Source organism: Panthera onca, chromosome E3 (assembly GCF_046562875.1).
Source record: "Panthera onca isolate mPanOnc1 chromosome E3, mPanOnc1 haplotype 2, whole genome shotgun sequence".
Classification (NCBI taxonomy): Eukaryota; Metazoa; Chordata; class Mammalia; order Carnivora; family Felidae; genus Panthera; species Panthera onca.
The window spans coordinates 7,159,455-7,177,354 of NC_138354.1; the positions used below are offsets into that span (position 1 = coordinate 7,159,455).

General features: G+C 45.3%; 2 protein-coding genes and 1 non-coding gene across 6 annotated transcripts in view; 2 read left to right on the forward strand and 1 right to left on the reverse strand.

The window, feature by feature from the left end:
• Positions 1-10,292, reverse strand: part of GJC3 (gap junction protein gamma 3) — an 80,019-nt gene extending 69,727 nt beyond the window's left edge. Inside the window, exons 1-2 of one of the 2 annotated variants that reach the window (XM_078439867.2) lie at positions 10,132-10,292; positions 5,900-6,046 (exon numbers count right to left, since the gene is read on the reverse strand). In XM_078439867.2, coding sequence (XP_078295993.2) covers positions 5,900-5,979 — 80 coding nt within the window. In that variant the 5' untranslated portion in view covers positions 5,980-6,046; positions 10,132-10,292. Of the gene's footprint in view, positions 1-5,899; positions 6,644-10,131 lie in introns of those variants that run through there. The other variant, XR_013552846.2, reaches the window with a different exon arrangement.
• The window catches only part of ZKSCAN1 (zinc finger with KRAB and SCAN domains 1), a 63,724-nt gene that overhangs the window by 30,883 nt on the left and 14,941 nt on the right, over positions 1-17,900 (forward strand). For 2 of the 3 annotated variants that reach the window (XM_060649443.3, XM_078439838.2), the window contains exon 1: positions 10,296-10,409. The exons of the other annotated variant lie outside the window; for it this stretch is intronic. The gene's annotated coding sequence lies outside the window, so the exon portion shown is untranslated. Of the gene's footprint in view, positions 1-10,295; positions 10,410-17,900 lie in introns of those variants that run through there. 3 annotated transcript variants of the gene reach the window in all.
• On the forward strand, positions 16,822-16,923 carry LOC132689825 (U6 spliceosomal RNA). Its single transcript, XR_009615171.1, has one exon. It is a non-coding gene; the product is annotated as a U6 spliceosomal RNA (small nuclear RNA).

Consider the following 17,900-nt stretch of genomic DNA (forward strand, 5'->3'; position numbering starts at 1 on the left):
GGATAAAGAAAATGTGATGAGAGAGAGACAGGCAGACAGATAGACACAGTGGAATACTATTCAGGCATTAAAAAGAATGAAATCTTGCCATTTGGGACAACATCTTGCCATTTGGATGAACCTCGGGGGCATTATACTAAGTGAAATAAATCAGACAGAGAAAGACAAGTAGCATATGTATGATCTCACTTCTGTGTGGAATCTAGGGGGTGGGAAGTTCATAAGTACAGAGAACAGATTGGTGGTTGCCAGAGAGGGGCAAAGCAGGGGGTTGAGCAAAATGGGTGAAGGGGATCAATGGTACAGGCTTCGAGTTATAAATAAGTCATGGGGACATGATGGACAGCATGGCAACTATAATTGCACTATACTGACTATTTCAAAGTTGCTGAGAAAGTAGATCTTAAAAGTTCTCATCACAAGAAAAAAAAATTGTAACTATGGTGACAGATGTTAGACAGGCTTATTAGTGTGATCACATTGCAATATATACCTATATCAAATCATTATGTTGCACACCTGAAACTAATATAATGTCCTATGTCAATTATATCTCAAAGATTACTTAAGGACAGGGGCTGGCTCAGTTGATGGAGTGTGTGACTCTTGGTGTTGGGGTTGTAAGTTTGAGATTACTTTTTTTTAAGTTTATTTATTTATTTTGAGAGAGAGAGAGAACCAGCAGGGGAGGGGCAGAGAAAGAAGGGACAGACGATCTGAAGCATGAAGCAGGCTCTGTGCTGAAAGCAGTAAGCCTGATGCAGGGCTTGATTCACAAGCCATGAGATCATGACCTGAGCTGAAGTTGGACTGTTAACCGACTGGGCCACCCAGGTGCCCCTGGGTGTAGAGATTAGTTAAAAATAAAATCTAAAAAAAAAAAAAAAAAAAAGTCACTGGGTGAGCCCTAATCCAATAGGACTGGGCTCCTTAAAAGAAGAGGACATTAGGGGGTGCCTGGGTGGCTCAGTCATTTGAGCATCTGACTTCAGCTCAGGTCGTGATCTCATGGTTCGTGGGTTCGAGCCCTGCTTCAGGCTCTGTGCTGAACGTTTCCTCAGAGCCTGGAGCCTGCTTCGGATTCTGTGTCTCCCTCTCTCTCTGCCCCTCTCCCACTCTCTCCCTCTCAGAAACAAATAAACATTAAAAAATTAAAAAAGAAAGAAAGAAAGAAGAGGACATTGGGACACAGACACACAAGGGAAGGCCATGTGAAGACAGATGGACAGGAAAGACAGAAGACAGGCATCTATAAGCCAAGGAATGAATCCTGTTGACACCTTGATCTTGGATTTCTAGTCTCCAGATTTTATACGATGCATGTCTGTTGTTGAAGCTGCCCAGTTCATGGCACTTTGTGGTGTTTTGTTTTGTCTTGTTTTGTTTACTGTTTATTTATTTTTGAGAAAGAGAGAGACAGAGCACGAGTGGGGGAGGGGCAGAGAGAGAGGGAGACACAGAATCCGAAGCAGGTCCCAGACTCCGAGCTGTCAGCACAGAGCCTGATGTGGGGCTTGAGCCCATAGAACCGTGAGATCATGACCTGAGCCAAAGTTGGATGCTTAACCGACTGAGACCCAGACACCCTCACACCTACCCATGGTACTTTGTCATGGCACCCCAGCAGACTAACCCAGTCTCCCTCAGAGGCTCCCCATTCAGCCTAAGCCGACCTTGAACTTCTGGCAGAACCCTAGGGGAGAAGCTTCCATTGCCGCTTTCCCGTGTTGCTAACCCTCCTGCCCTGCACTCTGGCTTGTTCTGGTGCCCAGAAGGCAAGGCCCTGCACCCAGGTAGCCTGACCATTGTGGAGGTAGGTCACTTCATGGTCCACTTCATGTGGACCTCTCACTTCATGTTCGGACTCTGTGCTGCTGTCCACGGAGCCCAAGAGCTGCTCAACTGTTACTGAACCACATTCTTGGCTCATTTGGAGTTTACAGTCCATGGAGAGCCCCGAGCCTTGTTCACCACTCTTGCTGTCAAAAAGCCACATCTTCCACATCCAGTCCTTTCTGACTTATTTTTTCCAGGCTGATGTTCCGTCTTGGATGGTGGCCACAGGGATGTGTTGTAGACTTTTCCATCTGGATGCAGAACATTTGGCTCTGTTAGATTTTAACTCACCCATTCCCTATTTGGGGTGTGGGTGTAGGGCTTGCTTTTCCACCTTCAACACGCAAGTTAACACTGTTAGCCTCGGTCATACACAAATCTAACTTTCTGTCACCAACATTCCTATATATAACATTGGTAAAACAGGAAACAGTTCGTATAAAGCATATATAAGAGGATCCCGTTGAATAGGAAACAGGGCGGAACCCAGTAGTAGCTGCTCTGGAGGGTGCATTCAAAGTTGCTGTGAATTTGTAAGGGGCGCCTGGGGGGCTCAGTCGGTTAAGCATCCAGCTTCAGTTTCGGGTCATGATCTCATGGTTCACGAGTTTGAGCCCCGTGTCAGGCTCTGTGCTGCTGGCTCAGAGTCTGGAGCCTGCTTCAGATTCTGGGCCCCCCTCGCCTTCTTCCCCTCCCCCACTAGTGCTCTGTCTCTCTCTCTCGAAAATAAATAAAACATTAATTTCTTTTTAAGTTGCTGTGGATTTGCCAATATAACTTGGGTCTGGTTATTCAACCAACTAAAAACCCCATCCGATTCTGCCCTTACCTGCCTCCCATTCATTTTGCAAGCACTCACGGAGGGCTTGTCCCCTTGGAATAAGATCCATAAACACACTATCTTCTCTATAAAAGCAGAATCTCCAGGTATTTTTCCTTTGTACCCTGCTCGAGCCTCTTCATTTTAGTGTTCCGAGATGTAATCATCAACCCTGTTTTACTCCAGGCACGCCATCTATAATTTTTCAGACTTGCAAGTCTTAAATATACATCCTCCTGGACTTCCCCTTCTGGCCATATGGCAGCCAAGATGAGCAGAGAAACCCTCCCCATATAGCACACTGACAAATGATGGGTTCCATGCAAAAAAGCATCTTCTACTAACGTGTGAATGGGCTGGTGGGAAAGTAAGGGAATCCCTTGGAGGCCAGAAAAAAATGACAGCAGCAATCCAGAGGGATAAGCACACTGTAGAGTGACTTTTCCCTAGAGTGTCTGCTCATCTCTGGTGCCCAGAACATGGGTTTTAACAGGTGACACACCAGGGGGATAGGAGACAAAACCAGGGACCTGAGCCTTCTGCCTAAAGCTAGGAACCTCTAAGGACAACACCCTGAAAGGTGAATCGAGGCACCTGGGTGGCTCAGTCGGTTGAGCATCGGACTTCAGCTCAGGTCATGATCTCCTGGTTCGTGGGTTCCAGCCCCGCGTCAGGCTCTGTGCTGACAGCTCAGAACCTGGAGCCTGCTTTGGATTCTGTGTCTCCCTCTCTCTCTGCCCCTTCCCTGCTCATGCTCTGTCTCTTTCTGTCTCTCAAAAAGTAAAATAAAATGTTTAAAAAAAAAAAAAGAGTAAAATCCACACCAAAGAAGAAAACCATGGGGATATGTGGCTATTTGGGCCTTGGAAAATTCCTCAGCACAATGCCACCCTCACAAAGATTTGGTACCTGAAATCACACTATCTGGGTGACCCAAAAGATCTCTAGCTAAAAAAAAATTTTTTTAATTTTTTTTTAACGTTTATTTATTTTTGAGACAGAGAGAGACACAGCATGAACGGGGGAGGGGCAGAGAGAGAGGGAAACACAGAATCGGAAGCAGGCTCCAGGCTCTGAGCCATCAGCCCAGAGCCCGACGCGGGGCTCGAACTCGCAGACCGCGAGATCGTGACCTGAGCTGAAGTCGGACGCTTAACCGACTGAGCCACCCAGGCGCCCCTAGCTAAAAATTTTTTAATCTTTTTTTTTTAAGATTTTATTTTTAAGTAATCTCCACACCCAGTGTGGGGCTCAAACTTACAACCCCAAGATCAAAAGTTGGGTGCTCCACCAACTGAGCCAGCCAGGCATCCCGCTAGCTAAATCTAGTTTATAGTGACCCCAATGTATTAATATTCCTGGGTATAAAACTGAATCAAACAGATTCTCACTATAAACCCAGGGCACACCTGGCCCCCACAGGGACAACCCTGAGGAGCTCACGACAGGATGTCTCTAGACTTTCATTTGAGGAAACACCCCCAAGGGCCCTAGTGCCTAGTGTCAGCAGCCTGTTAGGGATGCCCCCCATTAGTCTTAACCCCACCAGCTTTCACATCACAGAAGTCAACCTTGGGAGCCCACAGTTTCTGGAGAGCTCTTCAGAAACTTTTATTTGTTCAGGGCAGCCTGCCAGGCCTTAGGTACGGTATTGCTTTGTAATAGTAAATCATTACATTTAGCGGTACTTGGAGTTCTTTCAAAACCCTTGTACAGATGTCATCTGATCTCATTAGCTGAGGTCACTTGCCAACAGCAAACTTAGGGTCACCAGCACTATTTCATGTAGACCCTCTGACTATTTGTGGGCCCGGCAACCCTCATTTCTTGGAATCTGTCCTTAGGAAATAATCAGAGAGGTCTTCAATGATCATGAACAAAGATGTTTTGCCTTTCCCATAGTGCCACTGGGAAAGGGTCTTCTTGGATTATTTACTTGTCTCTTTTCCCCCATACTGATGTAAGTGCCATTATTCCCTCTTCCAGTTAAGATTATGATTAAAAGAACAATATGGGGTGCTTGGGTGGCTTAGTCGGTTAAGGGTCCGAACTTGGCTCAGGTCATGATCTCATGGTTTGTGGGTTTGAACCCCGCATTGGGCTCTGATAGCTCAGAGACTGGAGCCTGCTTCAGATTCTGCGTCTCCCTCTCTCCCTCTGCCTTCCCCCACTCATGCTCTGTCTGTCTGTCTCTCTCTCAAAAATAAAAATAAAAAAAGATAGGGGCGCCTGGGTGGCGCAGTCGGTTAAGCGTCCGACTTCAGCCAGGTCACGATCTCACGGTCCGTGAGTTCGAGCCCCGCGTCAGGCTCTGAGCCCCGCGTCAGGCGCTGGGCTGATGGCTCGGAGCCTGGAGCCTGTTTCCGATTCTGTGTCTCCCTCTCTCTCTCTGCCCCTCCCCCGTTCATGCTCTGTCTCTCTCTGTCCCAAAAATAAATAAAAAACGTTGGAAAAAAAAATTAAAAAAAAATAAAATAAAATAAAAAAAGATAAAAATAACAGTAATCAGGATAAGCAACATGCATTGAGTGTTCACTGTGTGCCAAATGCTTTGCTATCAGACACTTACCTCCCACAGAGACGTTGTGAGGTTAGTATCACCATTATCAGCTACCAGTTATTATCAATCAATAATTATCAGTTATTAACTATCATCATTTTACAGATGAAGAAACTGAAAGCTTAGAGAGAGGTTATTAAGAAGCCCCAAACACATAACTAGTTAATGGTGGAGTTGAGACTTGAACTCAGCTCCATTTGACTCTAATTTGTACACGTGGAATAAGTACACTATGCCTGGTATCTGGTGAAGCTTAAGAGGAATTCAGCAGATTCTTTTTTTTTTTTTTTTAATGTTTATTTCTGAGAGAGAGCGAGAGAGAGAGAGAATGAACAGGGGAGAGGCAGACAGAGAGAGAGACAGAATCCAAAGCAGACTCCAGGCTCTGAGCTGTCAGCACAGAGCCCGACATGGGGCTCAAACCCACGAACCACGAGATCATGACCTGAGCCGAAGTCAGACACTTAACCCACTGAGCCACCCAGGTGCCCTGGAGTTCACCAGATTCTTCAGTCATCCCATGGATTAAACAATGTCTCAGAGAAGAGTGTCCTAGATATTTAAGCTTCATGTCCAGTGGGGCAGAACCTGTTGGTCAGTACTCAAATTTCTGCCCGTTCTGCCCTAAGGAGCTCAGCTGTCCTATTTTTCTCCCTGTTGGCTACTTTTGCTCAGGTTCTTACCTTCCATACAGCTCACAGATACCATGCCCCAGGTAGTGAATCTTCATACATCTTAGCCAATCATGGTTGGCTAGTTCCATCCTCTAAGCTCTGATGGTTCTTGGCGTGGCTATGTGATTCTCTTTCTAGCTGAAGAGATGTGAAAGTCTGCTGGGAATGGGGGTGGGGGCAGAATTATGAGATTTTCTAACACGAGAGAAGGCAGCCCAGTCTCTTTTGCATCTCTGACATCTCAATTCTGTGTGGCTTCTGGGAAATGTTTTCCATATCTTTGGGAAGGAGAAAGGTTTTTCTCTTATCCACAAACCTGTCTGCATCACTCCCATAATCACACACATCTGACAGGTGCTTCTGGAAGGTTTCTCTCAGTGAAACCTGCATTCTCACAGTGCAATCCATTATTTGAATAGCAAATATTTATCAGAAGTACTTGTGGGCACTGGGGGGGGGGGGGATTGAGGTGGGGAGGATTGACATACATAAAGAGAAGTCGATGCTCAATGGAATAAAAACTCTGAGAGATTGTTAGGATCCTAGAAGAAAGGGGATGAAAAGAAGATTCTGGACAAAGCAGAGAACTTCAAGTGGGGATAAGCATTAGAGAGCTGGCTGGGGAATAATCCCTAATGGCTGAGATGACTGAAAATGTTAAATATTCACCTTGAGTTGATTCCACTCTGCACTGTTATAATCTCCTTCATTTATTCAGAAACTGAAGGTTAAATCTATTGTGCACAACGATTTTATGTGTCATGGACCTTTCGTAGGTCTGGAAACTGAACAAGAGGCTGTTCCAGGCCAGAGGACCCAGCAGGCAGTGGCACTTAGGGGCAGAAGAGGTGGGGGGGGGGGGGGTGGCAACAGAGCTGACCTCAGAGCAGGTTTGAGACAACTCCCTCTTCTACTAGCAGAGAGGGACCTCTCTGCAGAAGAGGGACCCCACACAACCCTTCCTGCTTCCCTGAAAAACCTGCAATCAGGCCAGAAAAATGTGTTTATGTGCCTCTGGATTTATGCACCTTTTCACTTTGTATTTTGGTGACCCACACCTTAAATCTAGTGTCTCCTACCGGACTTCTTGAAAAATTCTTGAAGACCAGCTCAATGTCACTTTTATATCCTCCAGAATCAAGCATAATACTTGATACATAATAGGTGATAAATGGCTATAAATAAAGTCTGCCATAAGTCTGTGGTGCGGCCCAATAAATTAAGCATGGTTAATAGAAGGGCATTTGTCATCCTTCTGGTGTAAGTAACTTAGCTGCAGAACAAAGATAAGAATTAAATCTCTTTGGGGAAAAAATATGGTAATATATTTTTAAAGTTCATACCTATTAACTCAATAAACCCACTTGTAAGAGCCCGTCGTAATTAAATAATTCAAAAGACATTTGCATAAAAATCTTCATTCAAATGTTTCTTCGACTAGCAAGACATTAGAAGTATTCTACATGTCTAGAAATAGAGAAATTCTTTTTTTTTAATTTTTTATTATTTCTTTAAAGTTTATTTTGAGAGAGAGAGAGATAGAGAGCAAGCCAGGGAGGGGCAGAGAGAGAGGGAGACAGAATCCCAAGCAGGCTTCGCACCCTCAGTGCAGAGCACGACACAGGGCTCAAACTCGCAAACCGTGAGAACATGACCTGAGCCGAACTCAAGAGTTGGACACTTAACAGACCGAGCCACCCAGGTGCCCCATTTTTTTTTTAAAGTAAGCCCTACACCCGAGATCAAGAGTTACAGGTTCTACTGACTAAGCCAGTCAGACGCCCCTAGAAATAGAAGAATTCTAAATAATTAATGGTACAGTTGCTCAATGGAATACTATATAGCTATTAAATGATAATTATCCATTCTGTGAGGCAAAATGTGAAATGTTAATGATATGATATTAAGTGTTTTTAAATAGTACACATGAGGGGCGCCTAGCTGGCTCAGTTGGTAGAACATGGCAACTCTTGATCTCCGGCTTGTGAGTTTGAGCCCCATGTTGGGCATAGAGATTACCTAATAAAAAAGATTTTAAAAAAGTAAATGGTACACATGATTTCACATCAATCAGACTGGGCTATTCCAGGTGGCAAGAAACAAAGTTGGGTTCTTTTGTTGGCAAAGGATTTATTGTAAGGACACATGGAGACATAGGGCCACCGGGTGCACTGACCTCTGCAGCAAAGTCGAGCAATCTCAAAGACAAAATGTTGTTTGGGCCCTGAAAGTTACTCAGATTGTCACCTCATTCTGCTGTGGACCCTCAGCACTAGATGGCCCTCCTCTGTGAGCTCTGCCATGTGGTGCACCAGCCCCTCATTGTCTTTGTTTCCATGACTCAGTTTTTCTCTCTATTCAAACCTCTGTTTACTCATGTCTTCTATGCTTCTATCACCTAATGGCTTCGGCTTACTGATTTCTTCTTGTGCTGATTTTTTTTTTTTTTTTAAGTGAACACTGTGCTACACTCACAGCATTTTTTTAAGTTTATTTTCTTTAGTAATCTCTACATCTAACATAGGACTCGAACATATGACTCTGAGATCAAGAGTCACATGCTGTTTCGACTGAGCCAGTCAGGTACCCCTTGCCCTCCTTTCTGATTGTTTCAATATGTATCTCCCATTTAAACTCCCCCAAGAAAGGGAATCCAATGCTTTACTTCCCTACTGTTCCATTAGAACTCTGAGGCCGGGCTGCCTCCATAGTTCCAGTGGTCAGAGTATATCCAAGCTCAGCTTCCATCACATGCCAGACCTGATCCATTCAACTCCGGTGCAAAAAGTGGTGACACAGCATTAATGTGGCAGGTACTTCAGGCTTCCCAGTCACCTATCCAATACAACTGTAGTTCTGAACGATGTTTAAAATAATAAATGAAAAAGGTGTACCTGGGTGGTTTAGTCGATTAAACATCCAGCTCTTGATTTCTGTTCAGGTCATGATCCCAGAGTCATGAGATGGAGTCCCAAGTCAGGATCTGTGCTGACAGCACAGGGCCTGCTTAGGATTCTCTCTCTCTCTCTCTCTCTCTCTCTCTCTCTCTCTGTCACTCCCCCATGCACGAGCTCTCTCTCTCTCTCTCTCTCTGTCACTTCCCCATGCACGAGCTCACTCTCTCTCTCTCTCAAAATAAATCAATAAACTTTAAAAATAATAATAAATAAAAAAGATATGATATGTATGAAAGCAGAGAGGAAAGGGATAAATTAAAGCCATCACATTCTTGTTAGGGTAGAGGGATTACAAGTGATTTTTTTTTTCCTCCACTTTCCAATTTTCATTTAATGATACTGTAACTGCCTCTTAGTTTTCACGGGTTTTGTTTTGTTTTGTTTTGTTGAGACAGAGAGAGAATGAGTGGAGGAGGGGCAGAGAGAGGAGAGAGAGAGAGAATCCTAAGCAGGCTCCATGCTGAGGTGGGAGCTGGAGACCGGGCTGGATCTCACCTCACCACCATGAAATCACGACCTGAGCCAAAATCAAGAATTAGATGCTTAATCCACTCAGCCACCCAGGCGCCTGATCAAGTTTTTTTGTTTTTGTTTTTTGTTTGTTTTTCTTTTAAGTAATCTCTCCCAAGCAATAGGAGTCGTGCAACCACTACTAAGTTCAGTCTCTGTCATGAACCTGACTTGGAATATAGAATAAAGTTACAACCATTAAAGCCTGTGGTCACCCTTACACAGAAGGCAGAGCAAGGTTGACTTTCCCAGCTAAAGGTGAAGTGAGAATTATTGTAGGTTGTGAAAGTACCCTGAAGGCAAAAGTGTCTGTTATTACTCTGAAAACTCCCCTTAAACTGCTGTAATACCATATGCCACATGAGCAAAACACAGAATCTTGTAACTACTTTAATTATGGAAATACGTCCTTTGTGCACAGGCCAAATATTGGAAAACCCCACGCACTTAATTGACTGTCATCTCCAGGGTCAGAGAGAAGCTACCATGGCAGTTTTATGAAACCAGCCACCCCTGGCTTCACTTTGATCTTCCTCTGTTTACATACCCCTGTTTCAGCTCCTTGGCCACAGACATACAATTACTAAGAATTATTATTGCTTGATAAGAACTATAATTACTACAATGACTGCCCGAAATGGAAAGGGCAGGAGAGAAATCGAATTATCATATGGACTGGTGTCTGAGCTGGGCCGTTTGTGTCTCGTAAGCCTGAACCCCGCCTCCGGTCCATTCCCTGAATTAACTCCCGGCGCACCCGCCGAGCGCGGTAACCTTCAGACTGGAGGCTTGAGCACCGAAGGCAGGAGCGGGATCCAGCGATTCGGGAATCGAGATGCAAATTCCTCCTGCGCTCCTAGAGAGGACCCGGAAGCGCAGCGCAGTCCCGGAAGGCGAGATGCTGACACACTTCCTGTCTTTGTGACTCATTGTGTCTGTGTCGAGGCGTCGGGAGGGCCTAGGTCCGTGTGCAGCGCCGTTCTGCCGGCCTGAGCCCCAGAGTCAGCTCCCCTTTCTCGCCCAGCGCCCCCAGGCTGCTCCCGGGGCTCACGGTGAGACTTGGGGCCGGCCTCTGGGGAGGGCGGGCGGCGCCGCAGGGTGTGTGCGTGAGGGTGGGCTCTGCAGCTGCGGCCCCGGGGTCTCTCCAGGCGGCCCGGGGGAGTGTGGAGAAAGTCCAAGCCCCTGGCCCGAAGGTTGGAAGCGCCGTCCCCCGGGAGACGTCCCGCCCCGCCCCCGGGTCCAGGCGGGGAGGGGGTGAGGGTCTAGTGGCCGGGGGTACCCGGAGCCCTGGGGAGAAGCCGTCTGCGGGCCCCTTCCGGGCCCCTAGTCCGCAGTGTCGTCATCGTCCTTTGACGTTTCTGAGAACCGGGTCGCGAGCGAGCCGACCCCTGTCTGATTTTACTGCCCGTCCTTCGTCGCCATTTGCTTTGATTCCAGTGAGAGACTTTTTTTTCGGGGTCCTTCAGGACCTCGAGGTGAAAAATGAGGAAGGCCGAGTAATGGACACGTTTTGAGGTGCCGCTTACGTGTTTCCAGATCACCTGCTTCTCATCCCACTTCCACCCGCGAGCGGTGATTAAAGGATATTGGAAGCTTAGAGTGGAGAAAGACGTGGTTCGGATCTAGTAGAGATTTTGTACATCCCACTTTCTCTTTCTGCCTTATGGAATATTTTTGAAGACTTTTAAAAATGATCTGTTCGGAAGATTACGTGGTTCCCCCAACCCCCTCGGTTCTGGGTAGTTAACTCTGCTTGTCTTCGAGTGGGTGAAGAGTGAAGGGAATTTGTGGAAATTGCACCAGGCCATCGGGGAGACTGGTTGCCCGAGTGACCTTGTATTAGTGACCTAATACAGGACTCTTCTCCAGCTCTCAGTTTTGTCATCAGTAAAATTAACTCGATTTTCTCAAAAGGCCTTCCCACTTTGAAATTACTTGATTTGGCCAGTGCAATCGAAAAAAATTGAGCTACAGTTTAGCCTGAAGCTGTGCCCCTCCCTTCTCTTTCCTGCTGTGCCTCCAGGACACAATAAGATACTTTCATTTTAGAGAGTGGCTGTTACATGGCCTGGGACCAAAGAAAGCATTTATTGTACAGGCCAGTGCTAGGCGGATTGGAGGTGGTCAGTAAATACTTGTTGAATTGAATTGTGGAGAATTCATTGTAACCAGATCAACAAAGTACTGTTAGCATATATGCTGGCCATATGTGGAGAAATAGCTTTATTACAAAGGGAACCATAAGGATAATTTGCCCCAGAACATATCTCCAAGTTTATATTGTCTCTGAATCACTGTGCAAGATACCCATTCATTATTTCAGGCAGTCTTCCCCAGTCTTAAAGTACCAACAAGGAAGCTAGCTACTTAATACACATAGTCTTTTGCCGATTCTCTACTTGATCTAAACATTAATTTTTTTTTCTAACTTTATATTGCATCTAAATACAGGTGAGTGCTATGTTAAATTTTACCTTTTCATTCTGGAGTAGTATTGGTATTCTTTGGGTAGCTGGCTGTCTTTTAAAGGGAGCTTTTTCATGTTAAAAAAAAAAATTAGGGGCACCTGGGTAGCTCAGTCGGTTAAGCATCTGACTTCGGCTCAGGTCATGATCTTGCATTTGTGAGTTCGAGTCCCATGTCGGGCTCTGTGCTGACAGCTCAGAGCCTGGAGCCCGCTTTGGATTCTGTGTCTCTCTTTCTGCCCCTCTCCTGCTCGTGGTCTGTCTCTCAAAAATAAATAAATGTTAAAAAAAAAAAAAAATTAAAAAATTTAGGGCGCCTGGGTGGCTCGGTTGAACAGCTGACTCTTGATTTTAGCTCAGGTCATGACCCCAGGGTCGCGCGATCGAGCCCTGCATCGCGCCCCATATCAGGCTCCAGGCTGAGCGTGGAGCCTGCTTAAGATTCCCCTCCACCGTGCAGACGCATTTTCTTACCCTGTGTCTCTAAAAAATAAAAAAAAAATATGGAGTGCCTGTGTGGCTCAGTCGGTTAAGCATCTGATTTCGGCTCAGGTCATGATCTTGAGCTTCCTGAGTTCAAGCCCCGCGTTGGGCTCTTTGATGTCAGCACAGAGCCCACTTCAGATCCTCTGTCTCCCTCTCTATGTGTCCCTCCTCTGCGTGTGTGCTCTCTCTCTCAAAAATAAACATTAGAATTAAAATAAAATAATAATAAAGTAAAATAATTTTTTAAAAAGCTTAACAAAACTTAAAGCTCTGTTCAAAAAAGGGAAGAGAGGGTGCCATTTGTTTAAACTTTCAAGACTATGCTCTGGAAAAGATACTGACCTGCTTAGAAAATAGCCTTTGGAATAAACCGAGCTTGTAACTCCAAGCCCTTTTTGTAAGAAAATCGTTGGTATTTGTCCTTGGTGACAACCGGTGGCTGGGGGTAATCTTATCTAAATCGGATAGGGTGTCAGAATGTTTTTCAGCTCAGAGGGACCCCAGAGGTAGTTTTCTACTCCCCTCCCCCATTTGACAGATAAGGATACCGAGTGCCAGAGAGGTTGAATAATTCACTCAGGGATGTGTAACTTATTTGTGGGAGACTAGAGTTTAGGTATTCCAACCTGTGCTGCTTTCACTGTTACAGGAATTCTGTTGCTTAATGTTTTAAGCAGGCTGAAAATTGGAAGGTACAGTCATAGCTCTTAAGTTTGTGGAAAACAAGGTACTCCTCTACCGCTTACTGAATGCCAGACACTGTTTAAAGAGCTTCATATATGTTAACTCACGTAATCATCACGACAACTCTGTGAGGAAAATTTTTTTTATTCCCATTGCGCAAATGCAGAGAGATATTAACTTACTGAAAATGATCAGCTGGTAAGTGGTAGGGTAGCTTATTGAAGCTTCTCCAAATAGCCCCTGGGGCTAATCTGAGGGCAGTACTGAGTGCTATATGAGTGGGCAGAAAAATACCACACTGTAAATTCAGCAAGTATTTCTTTAAAACTAGGTGTTTGCAAGGAATCCTACCAAGTGGTCTAAGAGGTACAAAGAAACATTCCCTTGGGTGCCTGCCTGGCTCAGTTGGTGGAGCCTGCGACTCTTGATCTCTAGGTGGTGGGTTCGAGCTCCACGTTGGGCATAGAGCTTACTTTAAAAAATAACAATTAAAAAAAATGAAGAAACCTACTTTAGCAATTAGTCCAGTTGAGGAGGAAGGCATGAACAATTACATTACAGAGAAAGAAATACAACTTCCATGGCAGATGCTTGGCAGAGAGCATTTGGGCCAGAAGTTTAGAGAGAGAAGAAGAGGTTGTTTGCTCAGATCATTTGAGAAACCCGAAATAAACCCAGCCCTTCCCACTGCTGTTGTGACTTTTCTCTTTGCCTAAGTAGGAGCACAAATGTTGAGGGATGGGGGAGAGGGCCTCATAACTGGGGGAAGAGGGAATGTGCCTATGCCCTCATCTCTGCCCCTTTGGGTCTCACTTCCTCCTCAGAGTCTCTTCCTATTGAGTCCCACTGACCCAATAAATATCCCACCTTCCCCCCACCCCCCAAGCAAGCTCTGTGCCCAACGTGGGCCTTTGAACTCAACAACTCCGATGTCAGGAGTCACATGCTCCACCAACTGAGCCAGTCAGGCACCCCAAGAAGTATCCCAGTCTTTAAAACTCTGGCCTAGGTGTGGGCGCAAATCAAATTCCTTTCCTTTAGTCTCCTTCGTATAGCTGAGACAAGATAAAATTTTCATGAAAATATGAAAATTTTTCTGATGCTAGACTAATTTCTACACCAGTCCTGCTCAGTTGCCCCTGGTTAGATTTGAGATGATTCCTACTTGTGTCTCCTGCTGTGTCTCCTTAGCCACACAGCTCCCTGGTGAAAACAGATGGCAAATGAGGCCCATTCCTGGGTGGTGATCCTTCACAGGCACCTTCAGAAGCCTTTCCTCTGGGAAAGAACCTGTGTGCACACAGAAGTTCTTCCTAACCCCACGTGTTGGGACAGAAGGAGTTTGGCATGATGGCTAGAGCTTCAACTGAGGGTTCCTAATACCAAATCCTACCTCTGCCCTTTAATTGCTGTATGACCTTGGGTGTGTTAATTTAACGTCAGTAAGCCTTAGTTTTGTCATTGTAAAGTGATATGATCATCATAGCTCCCTGCTAAGATTGTTCTGTGAAACGCTTAATATCTGGTCCGTGGAAAGCACTCAACGAATATAAGTTCTTATGCCCCTGAATGAATGTTCTTGAACAGTGATGAGGGGCAAGTGGCATTTTAGCTAAGCTCTAAAGGATAAGTAGGATTTGAAAAGGCCAGAAGACTGGGAGAGGAAATCCCAGACATCGACTGTGATGTGAGAATAGGATGGTGATCAGAATCCAAGGCATATTTAGGAGCTACTCCTTCTGTGGATGGAAAAGGTTCATGCCGGAGAGGGAAAGAAATTGATGCTGATGGTGAACTTGAGAGGAAACTGGGACCAGGTACTGGGGACTGGTGACTGGAAAGCTGTAGAGGTTTAGGGGTTCCTTCGGTGGCCCAGTGGCTAAGCGTCCGACTTCAGCTCAGGTCATGATCTCACAGTCTGTGGGTTCGAGCCCCATGTTGGGCTCTGTGCTGATAACTCGGAGCCTGGAGCCCGCTTGGGATTCTGTGTCTTCCTGTCTCTCTCTCTGCCCCTCCCCCGCTTGCCCCTCATTGGGCTCTGTGCTGACAGTGGAGAGCCCACTTTGGAACTTCTGTCTCCCTCTCTCTCTGCCTCCTCCTCTCACACTCTCACTGTCTCTCTCTCAAAAACAAACATTTTTTAAAGAGAGAAGAAAGAAAGAAAGCTATAGAGGTTTATGAAGTAGGGGGAAGGGGAATAAAGGCAGGAAACCAAAGAGCGGAAGCCAGACCTGACAGAACTAGGTAATTACTTCTTCCTGGTGCTTGGAGACTGAATGCCTGTAAGGAGAGGAATCCAGAAAGGTGAGATTCTGAGCTTTACTGAATGAGGCATTAGTAGAATATCTGATCGCTAATTGCCACTAAAGGGAAACAAGAAGTGGCAGGGGAAATGGCAATATTTTGAGTAGCTCCTCTTTCTCCTCAGTTTAGCAGAAATAAACTGCCAGGTTCTCTAGCAGATAAGTGCAAAGAAGTCAAGAGTCTTTGTCTTTCAGGGGCTTAAATTTTAGTTGGGAGGTGATGGGAACTGCAACCGAAATAACGATAATGCAAGGAGAATATATGTGGCATAACTAGGAACAGAGAAGGTATTGAGGGTGTTCAAAAGAGGAAGGTATCTTAGTTAATCTGGAACGGCAGACGTTTTACATCTGGAAGAGTACGTCAAAATTTGACCAACGAGGTTGACGTGGTCGAAACTGTTCACAGCAAAGGTGTGACGATGGGATATCCCACCCTGTGCTTGGGGAACATGAATGGCCAGAGAGGCTGAAACACAGGACATCACGACGAAGAAGAGCGGGGGGGGGGGGGGGGGGGGGGGTGTGGAGGGGGTGGAGAAGACTGGAAAAGTAAAGTAGGGTGTGTTCTTTGAACACTAAGTTGGCAGATAGCAAAAATTCACAGGCGCTAATTGAGGATAAAGAGATGCCCGGAAGCGTACTTTGGCAATACGGCAGTGACCTCGCTTGGTTCCTACTGGACCTGGGAGAGATGGAAGGTAGACTATGGCACTGTGGCACAGATAGGGAGCCGGCCTTAGGGTGGTGGGAAATAATTGTGGGGGGCACAGAAGGACAAGGTAGTGTTTCTTCTGAGTTTTCAGAATGAAATTGAAGAAACTAAGGCTTTTAGGAATTATTTAGCCTCCAGTTGGGAAGACGCTAGCCAAAGGAGCCATCTGTTGGACTGCCTGTCCTACTGCCTCTTCCTGTGGGGGCAGCTTTCCTAACGAGGTCTTGGCTGTTCTGATGCCCTGGCTTCAGGGCTGTCTCTTCCCAGACAACGGCCTTGTTGACACACCAGTTACTTCCCTGGCTCCTCTAGTGCTGATGTTGAAACTTCCTTAGAACAGTTGGCACCTTCTGCTTTGTATTGAAATTATTTGTGTAAAAATGGGAATCCTGCTTCACATCTTTGTATCCCCCTCCGTCTAGGAAGGCACTTGGCATATTGTAGCCTTGGAGAGGGAGATGTTTAAGAATTTAGTCATAAGGACTTTACCAAGGCAGCTCTGAAGTTGTAAAACGTATTTACTGCAGCAAGGAGGGTGGGGTGCAAAACCGTTCTGAAGGAGATCAGCGGGAAGGGCTGGGGGGTGGTTTGCACTGGACTTGACCAGCTTAAAATCACAGAAAAAAAAGTGACTGAATTCCCACATTTCTGTTTATTTCTATGTCTGTAGAAAGCCTTTTTGAATATAACGTTCTTTGTTGTTCCTAGAGTCCGCTACTTTAATAAGGATTTTGATTTTACTAAGGACAAAAAAAGTTAAGATAGAAAAACCAACCCTGTGAGAAATCTCAGATTAAAACAGCCATCGCCAGTGCTCGCTTTGGCAGCACGTGTGGTCAAATTGGAACGATGCAGAGATCAGCATGGCCCCTGCACAGGGACAACGCAAGATGCTGAAGCGTTCGATTAAAAAAAAAAAAAAAAATCACCTCCCAGCTTTTTTTTGGACACATTCCTATCTGTAAAAATTATTTATAAAAATTGTATACATGTAGTATTATACCAGTATTTTATATAACAAAACAAGGATACATTTAATTGTGCTATTCAAAAAATACTTTTGTGTTTTAATTGTGCATGATCCCTTTTCTACCAAAATTACCAAAAAAATTTTTAATGAGAGCCATGTAATTAAAAATGCTTTCTAGCTTAAAGTTCTTGGCTTTGGATGATAGAGCAGTTGAATGCTCTGTCTCTAAAACTTGAATTTGATGCTGTTGAGACGAAAAAGATACCTCACAAAGATTTGCCAGTTCAGATGGAAGAAACACATTGTCAGCTCTGCTTAGTAACTATTGGTCCTATCCACCACGCAAAATTTTTGTTGTTGAAATTCAGCTAGTACATTTCCATTTTTCAGACCCTTAAATCATCTGTTCTTAAAAACTAATCAAAAGGTGGCATGCCTAGCTGGTTCAGTCAGCAGAGCATGATCTTGGGGGTTGTGAGTTCAAGCCTCATGTTGTGCATAGAATCTACTTTTAAAAAAATCAAGGGGTGCCTGGGTACCTCATTCGGTTAAGCATCGGACTCGATTTCGGCTTAGGTCATGATCTCACAGTTGATGGGATTGAGCCCGTGTCGGGCATGGTGCCACTGTTAGCGTGGAGGCTCCTTGGGATTCTGTCTCTCCCACAGTGCCTCTGTCTTTCTCAAAATAAATAAATTTTTAAAAAGAATCAAAGGTGTTTTAAGTGTTTTTTTTTTTAATTTATTTTGAGAGCAAGCACATGCACGTATGCAAGCAGGGAGACGATGGCGGTGGGTGGGGGGGTGGATTATCCCAAACAGGCTCCACCGACGGTGTTGTAGGCATCGACTTGAGGCTCAATCCCACGAACCGTGAGATCATGACCTGAGCCGAAATCAAGAGTCTGATGCTTAACGGAC